The sequence below is a fragment of the Mercenaria mercenaria genome, chromosome 4, assembly GCF_021730395.1.
Source record: "Mercenaria mercenaria strain notata chromosome 4, MADL_Memer_1, whole genome shotgun sequence".
Taxonomy (NCBI): Eukaryota; Metazoa; Mollusca; class Bivalvia; order Venerida; family Veneridae; genus Mercenaria; species Mercenaria mercenaria.
This window is the reverse complement of record NC_069364.1, coordinates 30,643,427-30,662,894: the sequence shown is the minus strand read 5'-3', so window position 1 is coordinate 30,662,894 and position 19,468 is coordinate 30,643,427. Positions and strand designations below refer to the sequence as shown.

Sequence of the window (19,468 nt, the reverse complement as noted above, 5' to 3'; positions counted from 1 at the left end):
CAATCAGAATGGTTTTGTAATCTAGAACCGCGCAGTCTGGTCAGGATCCATGCTGTTCGCTAATTGTTTCTCTAATTGCAATAGGCTTTGAAAGCGAACAGCATGGATCCTGACCAGACTGCGCGGATGCGCAGGCTGGTCTGGATCCATGCTGGTCGCAAACCCACTATGTTGGTTTTCTCATGACGTGGCTCAATTATAAATGTGATAAATATAGTCTAAAGATAAATAATATAAGTTATTCATTAATAATGCTAATTTATGCATGTTAAGTTACAAGCTCATCAAGTTTATTTTAATTTAAATTATGCTTTGTTTTGCTTTATTATAAACAGAATGTTTTGCTCTTATTATCTTTGCTCGAGTGGACTTCAATTACGCAAATTTCAACAACTTGATCAAAACTTCTCATCTGTCAGTAAGGAAAAACACACAACAAAAACAGAATTCTAATCGTCAGCTTTGTGATTAGAAATGCTTTATTAATGAAAAACAACATGAATATTTCGATAAATGCCCTTCATTAAGTAATGTGAATTCTGGTCTTAATATATGCTGTTAAATACAGTGTTTTCCAAGAAATTCTACTTGTAAGAACCATATTATTTAGCGTCCATTGTAGTAGCATGAGCTGTATGCTTTTTAAAGGTATCTTCTAGATGGGCAAAGTAGTAACTATTATCCTTGAATATGTCCGCACCTGAAAAAAGACGTCCTCGTGGTTAGTTGTTTAAGAGAAAGTACAGATGATTCATCTAATGTGAGTGGATTTGTTTGCAAAGATGTTTTTCTTGTCTTTTTTACAGAATATATTGTCATAATTTAAACGTGGCTTACTTTATGGTTTTTACACCTTGTCGAACGTTTCGGTTCATTTCAAAACGCCACCTATTGCATGGCTGATCAAGAAAACAGCAAACTATTTTGAACATAACATCTAGAACCTTATTTTCCAAAATCATTTTAAAAAATGCCACCTAGATAATGCCTTACAAGCTTATCTTAAACAAGAGAATTATAAAAAGTATAGGACCGATAAGAAAAAGCGCACCTTCCGATTTCAGAATACCCGAATGTCTCGACGCATGTCATGGGATTTTCGCATGGACATGAATGATAAACAAACCTATGCGGCCTACCCGAACCGTTACTAACAAGACATTCTGCAATAAAAAATGATCAACATAGTTACCATTTTGGAACCCAGTCAAATAAGGTACATATGAAATAATATCCTGAGGGATGTATGGTAGGCGTTACTGCCCGCAACCCCCGGCCTGAGACTGGTCTCCCACAAAGAAGCCAGTACCAACTTTCCGAAGAAGCGGACTCTGGTTTGATGTATTAAGGTCATTAATCCTAATTTCATGTAATAGAAACAATGTGTTTACGAGAATAATCCGTTACTATGGATAATTTGAAACCTTGGAAAAAACGCCATTTATTCGAGCGGCTTTTAACTTTTATAATTTATAACTGGGCTAGTTTAAGCAACCTATTATTCCGCTACAAAACTCGTGCATATTTCTCGATATCTTCAAGTAAAGGTTCGAAAAATAGAAGAAATAATCCATATTACATCGTCAGTACCAATTTATATCCTGTTTAATGTAATCGAATTATAACAAGAGCCATGTTACACATGGCTAATCCCCCCGCCGGGCATATTATAATTGAAGGCTAAAGATCCTGGCAAGTTAGTGTCAGAAATTATTAATTTTGGGGAAAGTTTTGAAGAACCGTTTAGTTGTGGTCCGCATCAGGTGTTTTAAAGATGTGGAAGAAAGAATAAGTCAGTGGTGAGGTGGTGTACTGCTAAATTTTATTAATTTTCATGAACAGTATAGCTATGATGTTTTTCTATATGGTTACTGTAAAAAGAAGGAATGGAAAGCTAACAGGGAACAAGAGTGCCAGAATGTCACAATATACGCCCGTCACAGCAAATTTCTTTACTCTAGCAGTTGTATTTGCAAATGGAATTTTAATTTTGTGGTTGTTTAGTAATCATTGTAAGTCTTTTGTTTTTCTAAGTCCACAAAAAAACTCCTTACCAGGTAGAGATACCTTAAAAGACACCTAAAATTGGAAGGTAACATCTATGTTGTACCACAGAAAAGTGGTCTTGTTTTTTCCCTACGGTCAATTATAAAAATGTTACAATATAAGTTATTTATAGTAACAACTAAGGGAAGTTAATCTTAAAAAAAATTTGTAAGTCCACACAAAACTCTTTACCAGGTAGAGATTGGTCAAAATACACCTCAAAATTGGATGTAGCATGCATGTTGTACTACAGAATAGTGGTCTCGATTTTTCCCTACGACTTGTAATGAAAAAGTTACAATAAAAGCTATTTAAAGTAACAACAAAGGGAAGAAATTCTAAAGAAGGGAACTGCTCATAACACTTCGTCTCATGATGGTGTATAATTGTGCCAAGTTACATCAAAATCCCTCCCTGCATGAAGAGGAAATGCTTCGGACAAAGTCATTATTGTATCTGACCTTTGGCCACTAAGTGTGACCTTGACCTTAGACCTAGGGACCTGGATCTTGCGCATGACACTCCATCTCGTGGTGGTGAACATTTGTGCCAAGTTATATCAAAATCCCTCTATGCATGAAGAAGAAATGCTCCGGACAAGGTTTTCATTCTTGTATCCTTTGACCTCTAAGTGTGACCTTGACCTTAGACGTAGGGACCTGATTCTTGCGCATGACACTCCGCCTCGTGGTGGTGAACATTTGTGCCAAGATATATCAAAATCCCTCCATGCATGAAGAAGATATGCTCCGGACAATTTTTTTTAAAGAAAATATGATAAAGGGGAATAACTCAAAAAATAGGCAAGGTAGAGTTATTGTTCTTGCACACTGCACTTTCTCCCAATGTGTTCTATCAGTGTATGAAGTTTGAAGAAAATCCCTCCAGTACTTTTGGAGTTACGCTCCGGACAAATTTTTTGAAGAAAATAAGATAAAGGGGAATAACTCAAAAATAGGCAAGGTAGAGTTAGTTATTGTTCTTGCACACTGCACTTTCTCTCAATGTGTTCTATCAGTGTATGAAGTTTGAAGAAAATCCCTCGAGTACTTTTGGAGTTATGCTCCGGACAAAGATCGTTGCGGACGGACGGACGGACGCACGCTTTGCACAGATGGAGAGCATTTCTAATATCCCCTTCGCCTTTGGCGGGGGGATAAATAAGCAAATCATGCGCTGATGACTTGAAAATTTGTAGCTGCATGTTGCATGTTTCACCTAGAAAAATATAGGATGCAAAACTGTTCTTAAACTTAAAAATGCCTCTTTACTTAAAAGCGGAATTTCCTCTCATGAAGAACACACAAACTTCCGGTATACTCTTTCACAATTTTCAGTTATTCCGCGTAAAACGTCGGTTTCATCATCCAACTCACACTACATGAAGGACACGAACTAATACAAAGTACAGTATTACCTGAGTCACGTTTTCCCATCGGTTTACAGTAACCGCCGGGGGCTCTTTTACCTCTTACAGCAACACTGCTTACACAGCATTCAGAAAGTCCACAGTTAGCGCTAGAGGTACAATGTTCTTCGCAGATACCTGGCCATTCAGAAATTTATATAAAAACGTTTGCGTTAATCTGATTGAATAAATAAGAAGTATAAACATATGTCTTATGCACTCTCAATAACATGAGTAGATTCAAGGACCTAAATTATATAATCATCGGTTTTCCTACAGCTACTAGAGCGCACGCAGTGGTCCAGTGCTTACACTATATGACTACACTCCGCTTCTCCAACGTCCGGATAAGTTAGAGTCCTGCGTACGGGCAAGCAACTGAAAGGTCCAGTGAAACCTCTTGAATCGGTGCGTCTTTTGTATAGATGCTATATTCCAACCAAAATATCACTAGCAATCATCGGGGGAAGCCGCCCAATATATGGCTTATCGGTGGGAGCTTATATAAGCTTACGTTACATGAAAATACCGATGTAAAACGAAATAAAAGTGACAATAAATTTGAAACAAGAGATACTGCACCAGGTATTAAAAATACACCAAAAGCTAAGATAACTATCTCTTTCTTTTTGCAGAATTAATGCAGTGCTACACCTGTCGATTAAATTTTGCTCAACAATGTTAAATATGATAAAACATTTTTTTTTCTCTCTCAAATTTTTTAGCATACAAAAAGACAGATTCCCATGCTTGATAATTTGAACTTTGTGGGCCTACAGCAAATTTTCATTATGGAAATCTTCTGTAATATACATTCTGACTGCGTTATCGCTTATCGGAAAAGTATGCGATGTAGATTTTGATGAAACTTTACACAGTTCAATTTGCATATCAACATATTTTATATAATATGGTCAAATAATCTATGATGTATATGTCCATATCTTTATTTTGAAAATGTTTGTCCATGATTTCAGGCTGAATTTTTGTACTTTCTTCAGATCATATCATAAAATGTTTGCTATGTCTTGAATTTAAAAAGAAAAAGAAAACTTGCATGTTTCATCAGCTGACACACTTTCTTAATATGATTTTCGTTTTTTGAGCAGCTAATCCTTGTATCTTTTTAAAACAGAGTTTCAAATGGGAACGAGAACTTTTAGATATTTTTCACTACAACGCTACATTTTTAGTATGGTGGCTGATTTCTGCCATTTCGTGTGTTCGTGTCGGCGAGGCGAAATGTCGAAGTAACGAAAACTAGAAAGGTCGAAGTAATGCATATTTGTTCGTGTCGGTGGGTCGAAATGTCGAAGTAACGAAAACACGAAAGGTCATGACTGCTTATTTGTCGTGTGTTCGCTTTTCGACTTTCGAGGCGAATACACGAAGTAACGAAACACTGAAGGCGAAATAACGAAATTTCAGAGGCGAACACACGAACTTTTGTATTAATCACTTTTTGTGTCGGCGGGTATCAAAACTTCGTGTTGTAGCCTTTTATCGTGCCGAAAGGCGAACACACGACAAATAAACAGTTTTCGACCTTTCGACCTTTCGTTACTTTGACCCGCCGACACGAACATATGACAAATGTGCAATTTCGTCCTTTCGTGTATTCGGCTTCCGGTAGGCATGCGCATAACAATTACACATAATTATGCTGCTTTAACTGGTATTAAATTTATACGCTTCTATCAGTCTAATGGGGCACAATTACGCCACTCTGAGCTTTAAATGCTATCTAAATAAAGTGTTTTACAATTTATACAATAATAATTGTCATTAATTTATGAAGATAATAATTTGTATTCCATGAAATATGTCTTATAATCATGAAATATTTTATCACTGGTATTAAATTTGTACATACATTAAGCTTCTCTCAGTCTTACGGGGCATATCATTACGCCGACCTGAGCTTTCAATGCTATCTGGGTAATGTTTTTTACCATTTATACAAAAAAAGATCTTCTCAATTTATAATAGAAAATATTTCATATACAATAAAACATGTCACTCTTCCATTGCGCATAATATTGCTACATTACTGTACATTTCTGCATTAAAGCAGACCCTACACGAAACATTTGTCGTGTGTTCGTGTCGGTGGGTCAAAGTAACGAAAGGTCGAAATTTGGCTTATTTGTTGTGTGTTCGCCTTTCGAATACACGAAGACACGACAAAAGAAGGGCGAAAACACGAAGTTTTAATACCCGCCGACACGAAAAGTGATTAAAACAAAAGTTCCTGTGTTCGCTTCTGAAATTTCATTATTTCGACTTCAATGTTTCTTTACTTCGTGTATTCGCCTCGAAAGCCGAGAGGCGAACACACGACAAATAAGCCAAATTTCGACCTTTCGTGTTTTCGTTACTTCGATATTTCGCTTCGCGGACGCGAACACACGAAATGGCAGAAATCAGCCACCATACATCAGTGTCTTTTTCCCCGGTAAAGTGCAGGAGTAAAAAAACCGACAGAGCGCGGGGAACTTTTAGCGTTATGTTTTACATAGTAGCCGGGGAGCCAAGGCATAAAAAAATGGATTTACCTGTCGGGTCATGCTATAGTCAGTTTCTATACATATTATGAAAGAAAAAAGTCTCGCGGATCAGAAAAATCGGGCCTGCAAAACAAAAGCTCTTGCGAAATTTGAGAATATCAAGGGGAGATAACTCTGTATATTTGCAGTTTTTTTAAGATTCAGATCGGTTTTTACGAACCAAACATGGCATCATGTTACTAAAATCAGTTCAAATGTATATATTTCAACATTGCTTTTACGCATAAGGCTTATGGTTGAAAAATACGCAAAATGTACTTATTTTATATACATTTTATTATAAGATTTGGCTTATAAACAATAATAAAAGGCGACGAAATCTTTACTTACAAACTATTCATTTGAAAGTAAATTATTTAAATACTCTTTTGCGCATTTTTGTCAAAATCGAGAAAATGTAGGGGTATGAACATTACCCCACCCATCTAAAACTATGTATAAAATGTGATTGATCGATCCATACAGTTTTCACAAATTAAGTATAAATGCTTGCTTCGGTGTTGTATACACCTGTTTTTACCTTTCTTATAATAAACAGATACTAGAAGATGGAATGTAGTTCCAATATGTTGAATGTAATGTAGAAATTTGACATAATGTGTAACTTTAATGTTTATAAAATGAGACATTTTGAATAATCTTTGCTATTCAGAAGAATTAATGATTGTAATTTTAAAACTAATTAATGTAATGATAATTCATTATATCACTATTCAAGAAATTTTACAAATTGTGCAAAAACAGTAGTAATTATATCACCCAAACATATATAATTCAAGTAGATTCCCTCCTGTCACGTAGTGACACAATGTAAGCTTTTGTAATCGCCTTTGTCCGTCAGTACGTCCATCCACAATTACTTGTGAACATGATAGAGGCCACATTTTACTATCCATTTTAATGCAACTTGCACACAACTTGTATAACAGCTAGGAGAGGAGGGAGGAAATCTGCTGGCCACATGGGAACAAAAAAAAAAAAAAAAAAAAAAATAAGTCAATGCAACCTTTCAAGGTTATGCATTGGAATGCAGAAGGACTCCTCAATAAGAAAATGGACTAAGAGAAAATATTGTTTGATAAGGACATTCAAGTCTGCTACATCCAAGAGACTCACCTTAGCGAGGACAAATCCTTAAAGGTTAGAGGCTACCAGGCCAAAATCTATAATGGGTTCCAGAGTTAGGGCCCCTTAAAGAGCCAAAAGTGTCTGTTTTGGCTTGTGAACAGGGTAGAGACCACGTTTTGTAATTGATTTTAATCAAACTTGTACACCAATTCTATTGGCATAATATCTCGGTTCCTGTCGAAAACGAGATCCCCTGTTGTGTTCTATAGTGGTGTGTTCTATAGTGGTGGCCCCTTAAAGGGCCATAATTTTCCATGTTGGCTTTTGTAGCCATACTGACACTTCACTTGTAGTTTGATTTGAAACAAACTTGCAAAATATCTTTAACAGCAATAAATCTTGCATTCCATGATGACTTCATCAGATCAAGTCATAGGTTGCAGAATAACGGCCCCTATTTGAACCCTGAAAGTGCCAAAATTTGTAAATTGTTACATTATGAACACGCTAGAAATGACATTTTACGTTTGCTTGAACCACACTTACAACTTAAGTCACAATACGATCTCCGTTCAGTTCGAAAACCGGTTTGATTGACCTTTCAGCCGTAAAGAGATTTCATTTATGCTTCGATCTGACATAAACTTGCAAACTTAATAATTTTTAGGCCAAATTTGAAACTGGATTATGGGGGTCAAAAGCTAGGTTACCAGGTCAAATCAAAGGAAAAGCTTGATAACACCATAGAGGCCACATAAATGACGCTATCTTCATGAAATTTGGTCAGAATGTTTGTCTTGATGATTCCTATGCCTAGTTTGAAACTGGGTCATATGGAATTAAAAACTAGGTTACCCTCTGAAATCAAGCGAAAAGCCTGTTAACACTCTTGGGGTAATATTATCTTGATGATCCCTTGGCCAAGTTTAACAGGTGAACTGCCTTGGGTTGAGCTACAGTTTATCTGTTTACCTGGAACAGACCACATGACTCTTCGTTGATATGGTCTGTAGGGTCAGCATGACCCCCTTTTCTCAGAAAATGTTAGTATAAGTCTTAGATAATCTAAATTATAAACTTATTGAATGGCTTGTTTGTCATTACTTATAAATTGCCTAGTATATTGCTCTATGTCTGGGTGACAAACAGCAAATATTTTTTACTATTGATAGGCAAGCCCTTCAATTAATGTTTTATTACATGAAATTAGAATTACACTTTTTTTTTGTATTTTTTCACGAATTGAACAACAAAGTGCTATGGTCCAAGTATTTATACAAGAGTCTTATCATTTCAGATAACATCGATGCTGGTCGCAAATGCACTATGTTGGTTTTCTCATGGTGTGGCTCATATTTAGCGCACATCACCTTAATAATAATTAAAGACGTGTTTTAAAAATTAGTGAGGAGTAACGGCCCTTGACTTTTCATTTAGCAGTTGGTTAAGTTTTGCAGTCACGAATTTTCCAAATAAATCAGCATTTAACTATAATCATTTGAAGAGAACCTCGGACTATCAATATCACTTTCTGTGCATTTTTCACTTTTTTTGGCCCTATGGTATAATCAGTGGCCTTATTCAAGGTGGTTGGGGGTAAATCAGTTACTTGTGTTTTAGGGTTTTGACACCGCCCCCCCCCCTCCCACATGAGTGGTCGGAGCATATAGATTTGGTCTTGTCTGTGCGTGAGTCCGTCCAAAGTTTGCGACGCGCGTAGCTCAAAAAGTATTTGATATAAATTGATGAAACTTTGCATGAGTCTTTATCATGATATAAACTTGCGCATCTCCTATTTTTCGTCTGACCCCACCCCTAATTTTTGAGTTATGGCCCCTGAAATAGTCAAAAAATGCACATTTTCACCTTGTGACGAGCCTAGCTAAAAAATTATTTGATATAGATTCATGAAACCTTGCATGAATCTTTATCATGATATAAACTTGCGCATCTTCTATTTTTCGTCCGACTGCGCCCCCTATTTTCAGAGTTATGGCCCCTGAAATAGTCAAAAAAGCTTATTTTTTACCTTTTGACGCGCCTAGCTCAAATTGTATTTAATATAAATTCATTAAACCTTGCATGAGTCCTTATCATGATATGAACTTGCGCACCTTCTATTTTTTATCTGGCTACGCCTCCTATTTTCAGAGTTATGGCCCCTGAAATAGTAAAAAATGCACATTTGCACCTTGTAGTGCGCCTAACTCAGAAAGTATTACATATAAATTGATTAAACCTTGCACGAGTCTTTATCATGATATGAACTTGCGCACCTCCTACTTTTTGTCTGCCTCTGCCCCATATCTTCATAGATATGGCCCCTGAAATAGTCAAAATTGCACATTTTCACCTTTTGACGAACCTAGCTCAAAACGTGTAAAATATAAATGGTTGAAAACTTGCATGAGTCTTTATCATGATATAAACTTGTGCACTTCCTATTTTTTGGCTGGCTCCACCCTCCATTGTTAAAGTTATGGGCCCTGAAATAGTAAAAAATGCACATTTTCACATAATTGTGTGCCTAGCTCAAAAAGTATTTGATGTAAATTCATGAAACTTTGCTTTGGTCTTTATCATAATGTGTCCTTGCACACTTGGCATTCTTCTTGAGAATCTTAGCGCTTATTACAGAGTTATGGCCTTTGAAATAGCCAAAATACTGAATTTTTTGTTTGTGATGCTCATAGCTCAAAAAATATTTGGCAGCACCCTGCCCTTTTTGAGCTCTAGAAATAACACTAGGCCTAGAGTAATGAATCCTTTTCATAAAATGTTGGTTGAGGCTATACCCAATTAGAACTGCAAACATTTGAATTATTACCACTTATATGTGACAAATGTACCAGTGGGGCACACCCTGTGTCCTACAGACACATTTTAGTTAATCTAAAATCTCATAAATACTCCGAATCCATCTATAAGTTGTCAAAATACAGATTATATTGTATATGTGACAAAAAGAATATATCTCCTAGATTGATGGTCGAATATTTTTATTATGCATTTTTTGCAGTATATAAAGTGGGTGGGGTACATAAAATACCACGGATTTGCGCTTTTTGTCGCCAACCCTAAACTAGATTGCAAGAAAGAGTATTAAAATGAATTTCTTTTCAGATGAATAGTTTGCAAGTAAAGGTTTCATCCCTTTCATTAGTGTTGCTCGTATTTATCAAAAGGTAAATAACAGGTAGTTAATTCTAATTGTCGGTTGTAAAAGACATCATTTTCATACTCCTATTTTCTATTAAAATCTTTTAAATACCCCTCATCCATCTTTAAATTGTCAAGAATATGCATTTCATTGTATGCGTGAAAAAAAGTATATATCTCCTTTATTTTGGTCGAATATTTTTATTGTTATTCTTTTGCATCATATAAAGTGGATGGGGTACATAAAATACCCCGGATTTGCGTATTTTTGAGCCAAATATGAACTCGATTGCACTATAGAGTATCTAAATAAATTACTTTCCAAATGAATAGTTTGCAAGTAAAGGTTTCTTCGTCTTCCGTTAGTGTTGCTCTTATTTAATAACGGGTTGTTAATTCTAATTATCGGTTGTAAAATACATAGGTTCCTACCCCCTTTTTCTATTTAAAATCTTTATAATACCCCTCATCCAGCTTTATATGGTCAAAAATATAGATTATATTGTATACTTGATAAAAAGAATATATCTCATTGATTTTTGGTCAAATATTTTTATTATACATTTTTCGCATTATATAAAGTGGGTGGGGTACATAAAATACCCCGAATTAGCGTATTTCTTGGCCAAACCTGGGTGCAGATTGACCGATTATGGTAATAATCTTAGCAATTAATCATTTTTTGACAGCCTGTCCATTTTAGCTGTGACCTGTCACCAGATATGCAGTTTTATAATTGTATTGTTAACCTTATTAGTGTCAAATCAAAACAGAAAACATGTAAAAACAAGAGAACCATTATGGTCCTGAATCGCTCGCCTGTCGCCACATGACCCAGTTTTGAACTGAGTATGACGTCGTTTTTTCTATTATTTGACATAGTGACCTAGTTTTTGAGCTCATGTGACCCAGTTTTGATCTTGACCTAGATATTATCAAGATAATAATTCTGACCAATTTTCATGAAGATCCATTGAAAAATATGGCCTCTAGAGAGGTCACAAGGTTTTTCTATTATTTGACCTAATGACCTAGTTTTTGAAGGCACATGATCCAGTTTCAAACTTGACCTAGATATCATCAAGATGAACATTCTCACCAATTTTCATGAACATCTCATGAAAATTATGGCCTCTAGAGAGGTCACAAGGTTTTTCTATTATTTGACCTAATGACCTAGTTTTTGAAGGCACGTGACCCAGTTTTTAAACTGACCTAGATATTATCAAGCTGAACATTCTCACCATTTTTCATGAAGATCTCATGCAAAGTATGGCCTCTAGAGAGGTCACAAGGTTTTTCTATTTTTACACCTACTGACCTAATTTTTGACCGCACATAATCCATTTTCAAACCTGACCTATATATCATCAAGGTAAACATTCTGACTAATTTTCATGAAGATCCATTGAAAAATATGGCCTCTAGAGAGGTCACAAGGTTTTTCTGTTTTTAGACCTACTGACCTAGTTTTTGACTGCATGTAATCCACTTTCAAACTTGACCTAGATATCATCAAAATAAACATTCTGACCAAATTTCATAAAGATCCCATGAAAAATGTGACCTCTAGAGGGGTCACAAGCAGAAGTTTATGGACAGACGCATACACGCACGGATGGACGGACGCCATGCATACGTAATCTACTTTCGAACCTGACCTAGATACCATCAAGGTGAACATTCAGACCAACTTTCATGAAGATCCATTGAAAAGTATGGCCTCTAGAGAGGTCACAAGGTTTTTCTATTTTTAGACCTGCCGACCTAGTTTTTCAACGCAGTTAACTCAGTTTCAAACTTGACCTAGATATTATCAAGGTGAACATTCAAACCAATTTTCATAAAGATCCCAAAAATATGGCCTCTAGAGAGGTCACAGGGTTTTAATATTATTTGACCTACTGACCTAGTTTTTGATTGCACGTAATCCAGTTTTGACCTTGACCTAGATATCATCAAACTGAACATTTTGACTAAATTTCATGAAGATCCATTGAAAAGTATGGCCTCCAGAGAGGTCGCAAGGTTTTTCTATTTTTAGACCTACTGACCTAGTTTTGGACCGCACTTGACCCAGTTTCGAATTTGACCTATATATCATCAAGGTAAACATTCTGACCGACTTTAATAAAGATCCCATGAAAAATGTGACCTCCAGTGTAGTCACAAGCAAAAGTTTACGGACGCACGCACGCATGCACGCACGCACGGACGACGGACGCCACGCGATCACAAAAACTCACCTTGTCACTTTGTAACAGGTGAGCTAATGATAAAAAAAGCCTTAGAAAAGCGTTTCTTTGTCAGACCCAAGCTCGAGAAAAAGGTGAGGGGTTTTATACTATATTCATTATACAGTACTCATTTGAAAACGGCAAAAACATGGGGTATATTGTATATAAAATTGCAGCGGTAAGTGTTCTTAAATGCTCCCAAAATGCCCCAGAATGCAGGAAATGAAGCGCTGAATTTCAAAATTTCTAGGGGGAGCATGCACCCGGACCCTCCTAGCTAGTCCCCTACTTTTCTATTTCAGTCGGCTGATTTTTATAATGTCTGCTTCCCCCCCCCCCCCCCCCCCCCCCCCACACACACACACACAATCTGAAAATGCTTCCTACGGCCTGTTATTTACATGCTGAAGTAGACAAAAAATGCAGAATAGTCCTTATTATATGCTAAAGTAGACACAAGGTGCAGGCAGCCATTGTACCTGCACAATGCGGTCAGTCCTTAGTGACATGTTACAATACAAACAAAATGCTGCCAACCCGTATTTATATGTTGCACACAAAATGCTAAATGAATTACTGTAACATAAATATGAAAATATGTATCGACTTGAAATTTAAGTAAAAAGCGGTATATAAAAACAGATATATCATATTTTAAAAACACGATTACGCAGCATGTTCACATAAATGTTTCTATCCCAGAGTTCTTAAAGTAAATGAAAGGCATTCCATAGTCAGTCTTGGGGCCTAGTATGCAAAACTGTGGTTATTTTACATCATGGTTCGAGTTTTCAGTACAACAAATGAAACAGTGTCTCTTTATCTTAAAGACCCACCACAACCTAGTGACCTACTCTTTCCTCCCGCATGAACTTCGTGCAAATCATTCTGAAAATACTGGTTTAATACAGATATACTACAAAATGACATGTACAAAGTTTAGGCCCTCCCTGAAATAATGTGTCTTCACAAAGTCATCTGCAAACTTATTCAGTCATTCTCTTTTGAGTATAGTTTTAAAAACAGAATAACAACTATATTGTACTGTAGAAACAAAGTGTGGTATAAACTCACCTTAACACATCAAGTAATGTGCAAACTACTACATTAATTTAATGATATACATGTATTTAAACATTAAGCACGTTGTCTTGGCCTAATATATGTCACTGTCAATTTGTAACTATATATTTGTTATTTCTCTTTTTTTTTTCTTCAGGCAATTCATGTATAATTACGTCTATACGATCCATATATAATAACAAAATAATACAGTTATTTCGTGGCGCGTCTTTAAGATTCCATACCGACATATATCCTTAACATAAGCCTGGAAGTATTCATATAAAGCCTGCAGTAGTAGTTGTGCGTCTGAATTATTTTAAACAAGCTCGTTTTATAACAATACTGTTTGTTTGATCAAAATATGTATTTACATACTAGAAGTCACTTATATTTAAAGGTAAACATGACCCAAGTTTTGTATCTGAAGACAGTTTATGTAACATGATATAATATTAACAAGTGTATATGTGTACTGACAGTAAGTATTATCATAACAATGTAACCATTTACCAACACGTACCTAGCTCTCTAAGGGGTGAGATAAACTGTCCGATTCTTCTACACAAATGGCCATCGCTGCAGGGACAGGAGTGGTAAAATATGTATTTTGGCATAGGTGAAAAATGTCTGAGAAGACATTCTGAAAAGTAAAGTAAATAGACAAAACGGGATATCATTAAACGGAAGAGAAGAGCATTTAACTTTTTTTTTGTAATTTTGAAAATGACTGTTTATGAGCTGGTATCAACTTTAAAAATGGTATTATAGTTCCTGTTCATTTTGCAATTTCAAGCTGTGAATCATATGACATGAATTACAGCACGAGCTCCACGTGCGCAGTAGTCAACGACCGCGCGTCAACTAGCACAAAAACAAAATTTAGATTTTTAAATATTTTCTCATACAGGAATGTTAACCAATGGTATATTTTTATTTACTACAAAGAGGATTTACCGGAACCCGATTTTCCATGCTTTTCACATTTTCCTTTCGCAAATTGCCTGATATAAGCGGATGGTTCTGCTACATCATATTTTCTTCGTGGTGTAGGGAAGCTTACGCAACATTCTTTTTGACCGCAGTCTGAATTTGTGTTGCAGTAACCTTTTAATGCTCCATGACCAGGAACCGGTACAACTTCCTGTGCCTATGATAAATGAACAGAAGATTAATGATTAAATGAGAGAGAGAGAGAGAGAGAGAGAGAGAGAGAGAGCCGAAAGAGCCCTCATGCCGACTCCATTGTTTCTAGACAAATTATATGGTAGCAGTAACTATACTAGTAACTATACTTGAAGGTGTAGTAAAACTACATGAATACTTTATTTGTATGCCGACAATGCGGGATTAGTCAAAGAAGTACAAACATCTGTAGATAAACTTCATCATGCTAGAGGTAATTTCTTCGTTTAAAGGCACTGACCTCCAGATTTTGGCAATTACTTTTAAATATTGAACTTTGGTCATATTATGAACATTAGAAGTCTAAACTGTTTTAAAAATGCCAAATCAAGAAAAAAAGATGACCGCGTCAGGACTTAGGTCCGGACCACCGCGGCAATAAAGAAGTTTTCCGCTGTCGCTACCAATAGCGCTATTAGGGAGGATTTAGTGTATAATAAACGTTTCATATACATATTTATAATCGAGGAAGTTTATCTCGAGTAAAGCGTTACAAACGCATTTCGATTTTCATCGTAAAAATGAGTAAAAACAACTAATTCTTGTGTAATACAAAGTCTGTCAGTTATTAAGTTTCAACGCATTCTTAAGAAATATAGCATTAATTTCCAGATATCTAACAAAAAAAATGTTGTTGTCGAACGAACTGGAGGCAAGTGCCTTTAAAGAGTACATATCGCAGCCGAAATGAAAATACTGATTTTTCTAAATTTGTCTACTTATGCCTAAACTACTATTGTCATTTATACGTGATCTTTATGGTGATATTTTCACTAGTGCCATTTTAATTGTAATGGTCTGGCACCAATAAAATATTTCAAATTGCACGGAAGACATGATTTAAATACAATACAAAATCATTTTATATTCATACCCTTTCTTAAGCTAAGAATGTTTAAATGTTTATGCTAAAGTAACTCTATTTTGTGTTTAGCATGATGAGGGTTAAAAGGACTATGCGCGGAATGTTCAGAGTAGTAAAAGGGATATGGGCCTACACAAAAGTCAAACTTACCTCAATTAAACAAAACAATAAACAACTAACAATGAATGCCAACTTCCACATTTTGTTTGTTGTTTAAAACTCAAGTATTTACTGTTTCATTGTTAGTACTATTTATAACACAGCAGTATCATCTGAATTGCCGAAACAGATGAAAATACAAGTAAATGATAGTTAAGGTTGCGCACGAACAGACAAGAACAGAAAAATTAATGTTTTAATTATCTCTTTTTCAAACAAAAAAGGATGACGAATTCGGAGTTCAAAAAAAGATATAAACTAGGTTTATTTGTAAACCGCAATAAATAAATCGTTTTTGTTTCACAAATTGTAATTGATGTCTTTACATTTGAAAGATTTTCTTTATTATCATGAAACAAGTTCATTATTACTAGAAAAAAAACATTATAATATAATGAGCCGCACCATGAGAAAACCAACATAGTACATTTGGGACCAGCATGGATACAGACCAGCCTGCGCATCCATACTGGTCGCTAACATTTCCTCTAATTGTAATAAGGTTTGAAAGCGAACAGTCTGGATCCATGCTGGTCGCAAATGCACTATGATGGTTGTTTCATGGTGCGGCTCAGTATGGTTTTGAACAAAGTTCAGATATACTTATATGAACCGCGCCATGAGAAAACCTACAAAGTGGGTTTGCGACCAGCATTGATCCAGACCAGCCTGCGCATCCGCGCAGTCTGGTCAGGATTCATGATGTTCGCTAACGGTTTTTATAATTTCAATAGGTTTTGAAAGCGAACAGCATGGATCCTGACCAGACTGCGCGGATGCGCAGGCTGGTCTGGATCCATGCTGGTCGCAAACCTACTATGTTGGTTTTCACTTGGCACGGCTCATATACTAATATGGCCATGATGGCCATAAATCGCTCACTGGCTAAAATAGTTACATTATTTCTTAGCAGAGGACTTCAGCCCAGTGCTACATATAAAATGTTCTAGGCAGAAAGTGTTCCCTACATAAGTTTATATAAAACAATTAAATTCCATGGGCAGGATAAATTTTGACTCAAGGGGCTAGATCTGAGTGAACATGATAAAGGACGGCTAGTACGTATGAAACTCTGGCTCGTGCAGCTTCAGACAAGAAGACCTTTATGTTTTTTTTTTCTTATGTAAGTGTAGGTAAAACAAGTGGTAGAAGGTTGATTCTAACCCCAGAGATTTGATTTGAAAAAACTAGATGATCACTACATTATGCTACAAGCTAAAGTTCTAAGGTCCATGGCTTCAAGTTTTTAGTAAACAAAAAGATTTTTCATATACACAAGTGGGGCCAATTCTGACCCCAGTGATATAATTTAAACAAACATGGTTGAGGACCTTTTCACCATTCTACATGGCTAATACCGGTTTCAGATATGGATATTATTTTTAAGTTTTTTCCTACATAAGTCTATGCAAAAACAAACAAACCGCTGGTCGGCGCAAAATTTGATTTCAGAGTCATGATTTGAACAAAATTGGCAGAGAACTACACACAATGTTACATGTCAAATATCTAAGCTGTAGGCCTTCATGTACCAAAGTACGTTTCATTCAACGTTCCACGTTTCTTGACAGATCGTATGCTGCTTTCCAACGCAATTTGGTACGGCCGCATTTAGGTACCAAATTGTAGTACCACTTTATTGTGTAATATAGCAGACTCGGTTTGATGGAATATGTTCATGTGAGTTAACAAAATTCCCAACACCGTCTATCCTACTAGCACCAGCTTCAAAGGCATTCTTTTATGACTTCAAACTTTACCAGAAATAACAACACTACTGAATCATTGTTACACTGTTTCTTGTAAGCATATGCAAGCAAAACAACTTCGTTTCCCTATCTAGTTCTATTCCTTCTGCATGCTTATTCAGATGCTGAAAATGAATTTTGCTTTGCCTGCTTCAGTGATTTTTTTTCTGTACAAAGCGCGGAATTCATCTTTCGTTTCGCAATGATCTATTAAGAGTTGTCTCCCTTCTACCAATACATTTTTCGGCGACGCCGTCTAAATTCGTTTTCGTTACCTATGCCACGTGACTTCAGTTAGCAAATCAAACTACTTGATAACGCATTATAGATAATTTATCAAAATGGAAGATTTATGCAACACTCTGCCTGATTGGACGAGAGTGTCTATTTCTTTCACTCTGTTGATTGTGCTACGCTGAGTGAAATGTAGACAAAGCGTTTATCCTAAACGAGGCTGTTCACAGTTTTAAAGCTAACTTTGGCTCAGTATATTTAGCAAGAATATTGATATATCTCAAAATGATAAGTAAGTTTAATAAATATGATAAAAACCTGTTCAAATACCAACATATATCAAATTAAAGAAAGAGCTGAATACGGTCTGCGTATCACATGAATAAGGGTGTGATAAAAGTCATTTATGTAGAGAAGTGTTTTTTAAAAGATTTTCCTTGTTACAATTGTCGTCTGTATATGAAAAGTTTTCTTGCTTTTGTGACTTATTCAGATTACATATTAAATTGAGTACTTGTTTGCTTTGATATATTTGTTATAAATTATTTAACTGATTTATTATATATGAATATCTTTCTTTAGTATGGTATGCAAATATTGAACTCAGTTGAAATCTGTTTTATTATATATATGCTATATAATGACTGAATCTCATTACACTGAAATGAAGGTACGCTGCATACAGTTTATCTATGTGATATGGCTACGGTCAAACTTGCTTATGAAACAGAAATATTGAAATAATTACAATTGTATGTTTTGCTTGACCTTCACTTTTTTTTATAGGTGTGACGTCATTGTCCAAAGATTCATGAATAGCGAATATGCATTTGTTAAAGCGGGATCAGTTGGCCTATTTTAGAAATAAATAAAAATAATAAATAAAAAAATCCTTTAATTGATTTTTTCTCATGTATTCTAATCAAACTTGATTTGTAGCATCTTTATTAGGCCCGCAGCCAACTTTGTTCAGCTGGGACATTTAACCCCTTTTAGGGGCTGCTAGAGCTAAAACTAGAAATGCCTTTATACAGCGTCTCATGAACAGCTTGGTGGATCTTTGTCATACTTGGTCTGGAGCATCATTATAAGGTCCTCTTCCAAATTTATTTATATAGGAACTTGGGCCCTATTAGGGACCACAATAGCTAAAAGTAGATATGCCTTTCTTCGCATTAACCACTAAAATGTAATGGAATTTTATCAAACTCGATGTGTAACAATATCGTAAGGTCTCTTGCTATTTTGTTACAAATGGGGATAGGGACCAATTTAGCTAAAAATATAAACACGTTTAATGACCTCTTCTCATGAACCGCTTCATGAATCTTCATCAAACTACTGCTGTAATTATGCGTCTAAGGATAATCGAAACAAAATTGCAACCCTACGAAACCTTTGCGAAAAATTAAAAGAGAACCATTTAAATTGTTAAAGTGCGGTGTTTAGTTTTGCAAAATGTTAGATGAAAGATTAATGTTAGATGAAAAATTCATAAACTTCTTTCCTTATACAATTCGCCGACCATCATTTTTAAAGATATTTCTTGTTTTATTTGTTTTGGGTTTAACGCCATTTTTCAACAGTATTTCAGTCATGTAACGGCGGGATTGTACCAATACACGTGTAGTTGCTTTTGTCAAATTTTGTTCAACGAATCACATGCAAGATATTTATTGTACAACATATACACATCAGCCTTTTCACAGTGGCGGATTTTATTAAGAGAC

The 19,468-nt window shown here is 35.6% G+C and overlaps 1 protein-coding gene across 1 annotated transcript; it reads right to left on the bottom strand.

Moving 5' to 3' along the window:
- Positions 1 to 444: 444 nt before the first annotated feature.
- LOC123553330 (uncharacterized) lies at positions 445 to 15,922 on the bottom strand. The gene is made up of 6 exons (XM_045343068.2): positions 15,748 to 15,922; positions 14,505 to 14,697; positions 14,071 to 14,190; positions 3,464 to 3,592; positions 1,052 to 1,163; positions 445 to 700 (listed from the first exon to the last, which is right to left on the bottom strand). The coding sequence occupies exons 1-6, from the start codon at positions 15,796 to 15,798 to the stop codon at positions 679 to 681; spliced, it is 627 nt and encodes a 208-aa protein (XP_045199003.2). The 5' UTR covers positions 15,799 to 15,922; the 3' UTR covers positions 445 to 678.
- Positions 15,923 to 19,468: the final 3,546 nt, after the last annotated feature.

Coding starts and splice junctions, on each gene's coding strand:
- LOC123553330 (XM_045343068.2), bottom strand. CDS start 15,798: ATGTGGAAGTTGGCATTCATTGTTAGTTGTTTATTGTTTTGTTTAATT. Junction 14,698..15,747: donor TATTGTTTTGTTTAATTGAG/GTAAGTTTGACT, acceptor CATTTATCATAG/GCACAGGAAGTTGTACCGGT. Junction 701..1,051: donor GGGTATTCTGAAATCGGAAG/GTGCGCTTTTTC, acceptor GTCTTTTTTCAG/GTGCGGACATATTCAAGGAT.